Source organism: Talpa europaea (assembly GCF_964194135.1).
Source record: "Talpa europaea genome assembly, chromosome: 13".
Taxonomy (NCBI): domain Eukaryota; kingdom Metazoa; phylum Chordata; class Mammalia; order Eulipotyphla; family Talpidae; genus Talpa; species Talpa europaea.
The window spans coordinates 17,071,765-17,077,764 of NC_140080.1; the positions used below are offsets into that span (position 1 = coordinate 17,071,765).

The 6,000-nt window shown below is 39.0% G+C and overlaps 1 protein-coding gene across 1 annotated transcript in view; it reads left to right on the forward strand.

Annotated features, from left to right (window-relative positions):
• Positions 1–2,918, forward strand: part of TNFAIP8 (TNF alpha induced protein 8) — a gene marked incomplete at both ends in the record, with an annotated part of 40,922 nt that extends 38,004 nt beyond the window's left edge. The window contains one exon of the mRNA XM_084251891.1: positions 2,353–2,918. Coding sequence (XP_084108017.1) covers positions 2,353–2,918 — 566 coding nt within the window. The remainder of the gene's footprint in view (positions 1–2,352) is intronic.
• Between the last annotated feature and the right edge of the window lie 3,082 nt (positions 2,919–6,000).

Sequence of the window (6,000 nt, forward strand, 5' to 3'; positions counted from 1 at the left end):
TTTGGGGGTATCCCTGCCTACATAAAATCAGATTTATTTATTTGTTGAGGTCTGCATCATACATGCTGTAATGGAAAATGGTGCCTGCTCTGAATATGGTAACACTGACTACACGTGTCCCATTTCTTTTGGTAGAAACTCCTAAGTGTGATTTAACCCATACACACACTTTTTTTTTTTTTTTTTTTTTTTGCAAATGATTGGCAGGTAGGAATAGACTGTTGGATTACTGCTTAAATGGGGAAAACATAAAAGAGCTTGGCAATCTGCTTTATAAAGTTGGCTGTTTCTCATGCTTATTCACTTTCCTTTTCTTCAAACATGTTTCAGTTCTCGTTCTGCAATTTCAATTCATGTTTCATAAGTTTAAATATGGACATTTGTGAGGGGACCAAGTGAAGTTCTGTCAAGACTTCTCTTTAGGGGGTATGATCCTGTTCATTTAGGGATAACATTCTGGTCACTAGAAACCACATTGTAGCTGCCTCTACTATGTACCATGAGCTACTCTAGCCAAAATCTCAGCTCTAATTTGGTTCCTCTTGGCCCGATTTCATATCTAACATGGTGATTCTCCACGGAGCAAATCACTCTTCTGCTTCTTCCCAGCCTGGATTTGGGAGCACCTGCCTTTTTGTTTTCTGATGATGCTAAACACCTTAAAATAGTTATACATCACTGATGATATGACTAAATCATTCCTAGATGTCTGTATTTCTAACCCTTTTGCCTTACATTACTGAATCACTATTTTCCAACACCCAGGTCTAGTCTCATACATTGGCATTTTAGAGAGAGCAGCTTCTTCTGGACCCAAAGGAAGAATAGGGAATTGAAAACTGAGGCTCTGAGAACCAAGCAGGAGAGGGAAAAAGCAGAGTTGTAGGGCAGTAGCTTGCAGATTGCAGCATGCACAGAGCTGGAGATAGTTTCAGTCGAGAAAAACTAAACTTGATTTAGGGAGTAAATATCCATTGAGCATTTTCATTGACTGTCTCTAAGCCAGGAGCATCCCATACAATGTCACTTTAATACTTAGTCATACAATTATTAATGATGTGAATCTGAAACCCTAGTCAAATGAAAAGTCATGAATTCCTGAAGCCAACTCTAAGCTCCAGCTTTTTCAAAGTATGTTGTTTGTAGAACACACGTCATTCACTCACACAGAATGGTTATTTCCTTAAAACACAAAAATTTAAAGAGAGCAGTGGCAAGTCATCAGAATAGCAAGTGACAATGAGCTCATCCAGAAACATTACTTCCGACGCTCCACTTCTGTTGGGTGCCGGCCGATGTCTTGACTTCTTGCAACTGGGCTGTAAGCAGGGCTTCCCCTCTAGTTAGCTTCCATGAATGTGCTCTTTCACTTAGAATCATGCCTTTTCCATTTGTCCCTCATACCTTTATTTAATTGAAGTACCATTAGCTTATGAAACCACTTAACTTTTAGGAGAAGTTTCACACCTTGATAAATGTATATACCACACCATGACCACTGCCAAAATTCTAGTCACTCTTCAACTTTATCCAGCAGACCCCCCTTTGACCCATAGCTCCCATCCCCCTATACGAATGTCCCCCCATTTTGTTGTCATTTTGTTGTCAAAGTTCATGCTTACATTTAAATAGGTTTCTTGGGTTAAGTCTCAGTGCTATGACCGCTGAGGCCTGAGTTTGATTCCTGGCCATGGAGCTAACCCACATATGGCCCAGCAGACCTCTTATGTCTTGGGGGCCCTCCACCCCTGTACCCCTCAGCAGTAAATTTCAGGAAATTTGCCTGTTCTGCTCCCTGCTGTCTCTGGTGAATCTTCTCACCCCTGCACCTCTGGCCTACACCAAGTTCTTCTATGCATAAATAAACAAACAAACAAATAAATAAATAAATAAGTAGGTTTCTTTAAATTGTTCTTGGAGATTGTTAGCTAGAAAACAGTTGTGGAGGTGAGTTTTTATTTGTGATGTATTTCTTATCAAATTAAACTAGGGGAAAATTTCATACACACTCATTGCCTTGTGAGACCATTTTTATCATCAAATAGGGTTATGTTTTAAAAGGTTGTCACCTTTAGCTTCTAAACAAAGTATTGACTACAAGGCGAAAAAATAAAATACTTGTATCGCCAAAGACTATAAGGATCATGCATGTCAACCCCGTTAATTTCACACAATAACCTAATGCCCAGATATGCAGGAGACTTTTTTTAGTTCTTTACTGAACAGAAACTAATGGCAGTAGATGGGAGGCAAACCACACAATGAAAAAATGAGAACTAAACTCCTTAGTACCTGTTTTTAAATTTATTTCGCTTGCTGATCGTTACTGATGCTTTCCCCCTTTGTTTTCAGTGGCCACAGATGTCTTCAATTCCAAAAACCTGGCCGTTCAGGCACAGAAGAAGATTTTGGGTAAAATGGTGTCCAAATCCATTGCGACCACCTTAATAGATGATACCAGCAGTGAAGTGCTGGATGAGCTGTACAGAGTGACCAAGGAGTACACCCAAAACAAGAAGGAGGCGGAGAAGATCATCAAAAACCTCATCAAAACAGTCATCAAGCTGGCCATTCTTTACAGGAATAATCAGTTCAATCAAGATGAGCTAGCACTGATGGAGAAATTTAAGAAGAAAGTCCACCAGCTCGCTATGACGGTGGTCAGTTTCCATCAGGTGGATTATACCTTTGATCGGAATGTGTTGTCCAGGCTGCTGAATGAGTGCCGGGAGCTGCTCCACCACATCATTCAGCGTCACCTCACCGCGAAGTCACACGGACGGATTAATAATGTCTTCGATCACTTTTCAGATTGTGATTTTTTGGCTGCCTTGTATAATCCCTTTGGAAATTTTAAACCCCACTTACAAAAACTTTGTGATGGTATCAACAAAATGTTGGATGAAGAGAACATATGAGCGTGTGAATTGAGATGGTGACTGCTCGTAATTTGTTTGAAGATGGAGCACTGCTGATTTATGAAGGAAAAAAGAATTTTTAACGATTACGCCTTTTTCAGAAAGACTGCCCAATTTGATTGTTGGACACAAACGATAATGTTTTATGAGGCTTGTTTATTTGAAGAAAAGCAGAGTGCCAAAAATTCTAGTTAAAAACTTCTTAACAGTAATAGATCATGGGAAAGTTGTATCCTTGATAATGCAAACATGGAGTTATAAATTCAGAAATACGAATGACTCCAAACCTCAAGACATCTTCTTTTAGGGTAATAGATGTGTCGACGGCACAGTGAATATTTGCAACATGTACAGACTTCTGTATTTTGATTCGCTTTTATTCCTTACTGTGGATATGTACCTCTTTTAAAAAAACCAAAACCTTTCTCTTGTTGCCATTGCTTCTTTTGCAACAATTCCATTTTCAAGTCAACCTTTATTAATGATTTTGTCGTTGACATTCCGGAATTAAGTCTTAACTAAGAAGTAAGACATTCAAGGTTTGAGGCAGTCAAGGGATATCAGAAAAATAAAAAAACTGCTCTGAAGTTGATGTTGTATAAACAAGCTGTATTTGACATTTTAAATAATGTCTAATGTAAGAATATGCTTCTGGTATTGTTTTGTTTTTGTTTTTGTTTTTATAGTACCAAGAGTGATACTTCCCCAAAATGTGATAATTCCCCAAAACGTATTGGTGTGTGTTGCCTTGAAATAATTGCTGAGAGCTTTACTTTTATCTTATCTAGAACATGTGCTGATGGAATCTTCATTTTTATATCCATTTCAAATGTAAAAGTAAAAATATAGATTATTCTTGATATGGAGACAACAAAAATAATGGTGTCAAGAAAGATACAAACATTTTGTAAAGCATACATTTTGAGAAGAATCCATCAAAATAACTTAATTTGGGGGCATCAGGAGCAAAGGAGTAGAATGGATATTTCTCCATGAGAGTGAAAATGAATGCATTTCAATGTTTGATAAGGTTTCATAGGTAAATAAAGAATGTCACTTTTTTATTTAACTGATAAAGTTTTTGCTATTTTGTTATTTGCAACTTTGATGAGTAAACCAAAGAAAATTTGCATTCTAAGCAGTTTGTGTGTTGCTTCCACATAATGTTATGTGTCTGAATAACAAAGTAAGCATTTGCATATTTTGTAAAAAAGGAAATGGAAACATGCCGGCCAACTCTTTGACCTGGGGAAAAACAGATCAAACACAGGCACTAAATATTTGCATTTGTCACTGTGTCAGATTTAGTGAACTCTTTTGCTTTGGATTTGCCTACCTCTCAGAATACTGATATTAAAATAACAGCTCACCAGGAAAGCCACACCAAAAAATCCCAGACCTTGAGATCTGCTTTAACTCTGCATCCTAGTGGAGGTGGTCACTTTCTATGGGACCATCATGTGCTTGTCTAACACAAGGAACAGAAGCAGAGAGTGTTCCCCATCTGAAGTACATCCTAACACCAAGATTTGAACTGCAAGTACAGCTCTCTCCTCCCGGAGCCATATGGTATAACTGTATGTATAACAATAGCACAGTGAGTGCAGAAATCACCGCGCCCCCTCCCCCTAGCTTCATAGCTTGCTAAGGAGCTTAATTTTCATCGGCAGCCTCCCTTCAGCAGCTCTGATTTCCCCTTGTGGGAAAGCTGACAGCGATCAGATGTCAGCTACTGACTTGGTGCATTCCGTTCTCTACCAGATCTCCTTCTGCATAGGTATGGAAAAATGGAGTGCCTGGGTAGTACTTCTTGCATGTCTCTAGCTTTGGAGAGGAACAGCCAGAAAGAGAGGCTTGGGAGGGGTCCTTTAGACTAGTCTGGGCACATCTGGATCATAGAGATGCATCTGTGGGGTAGTAATCAAATGTACATGGCAAAGAGGGGAAAAAAGCTCTAACACAAAAGGAAGGCAGTGAAGAGTGTCCTGCAGGAGGGAATCCTGTTTGCCAGTCTCTCAGCATGACCTTTTGGAGTGAAGCCACTTTTCCTTACCAGTCCTTTGCTGGAAGGACTGCCTTAGTACAAAGTCATAACCAGCAGGTTCGTTTCTGATGCAACAGGACTCCCCTTATGCATGAGCTTAATGGAGGGGGAAAGTTGGAAAGAATCCAGGGATAGATCATTCTGAGCCAAGTTAATAGTCATTTGGGGATCTTTTTAATTGTGCCTTTGTTAACATTTTGGAAAGAAATCATGAATTGTTTTATAATGACTATTAACTTTATGACTTCTCTACAAACATTATGAGTTAACAGGTGAGTGATAATGCTCATGTTAACAACTGACTCTGACAGTGGTTATTACGAGCCAGGCACATTAATTCATTTAATCCCTCCACTAACATTTTCAGTTTTACAAAGGAGGACAATGAGGCAGGGGAAATGAAGGAATTTACCTGAGGTCACTTAATTTAGGTCTTAAAACCAAGGTATTAATAAAAAAAACCCAAAAAACTTAATTTCCATTCAAAGATGATATGGATTAAGGTAATGCTGGACACACCATGAGTGAGTGTGCTTCTGGGGTAGTATTTCACATAGTGACATTTTAGCTGGTAGCGAAATCATGCAGTTCTGAACAAGTTGCTGATGATCTGGGTTTGATTTTATACAAAGACACTTTAGAAAACTTGAACATGGTTCCTAATGTGGGGACATCTTATTGTTCAGATTTCTTTCCCCTCAAGGAGATCATTTAATCCGAGGTGCTCACAATTAATGACGACCTTGAGCATTGATTGAATCAGGAGGTACAGCTACTCTCCTGCCTCCCCCTCAGGACTTTCCACAGACACACCAGGAGCTCTGTGTAAACTCAGCCAAGAAGACAGAAGCCACAGTTGATCATTGTTTCCCCAGAAAAGGTATGGCATCAATTGGAAATTCCATCTTTTTCCAGGCTTAGAGGCTGGAAATATCTGTGCAAATACGTTTAAAAATTAGCCTTGTGTTTTTGTGATTATTAGACCTTTCACGTACAACTCAGAATTAGTTTAGAAAAAAATGAACATGTGTTAGGAAC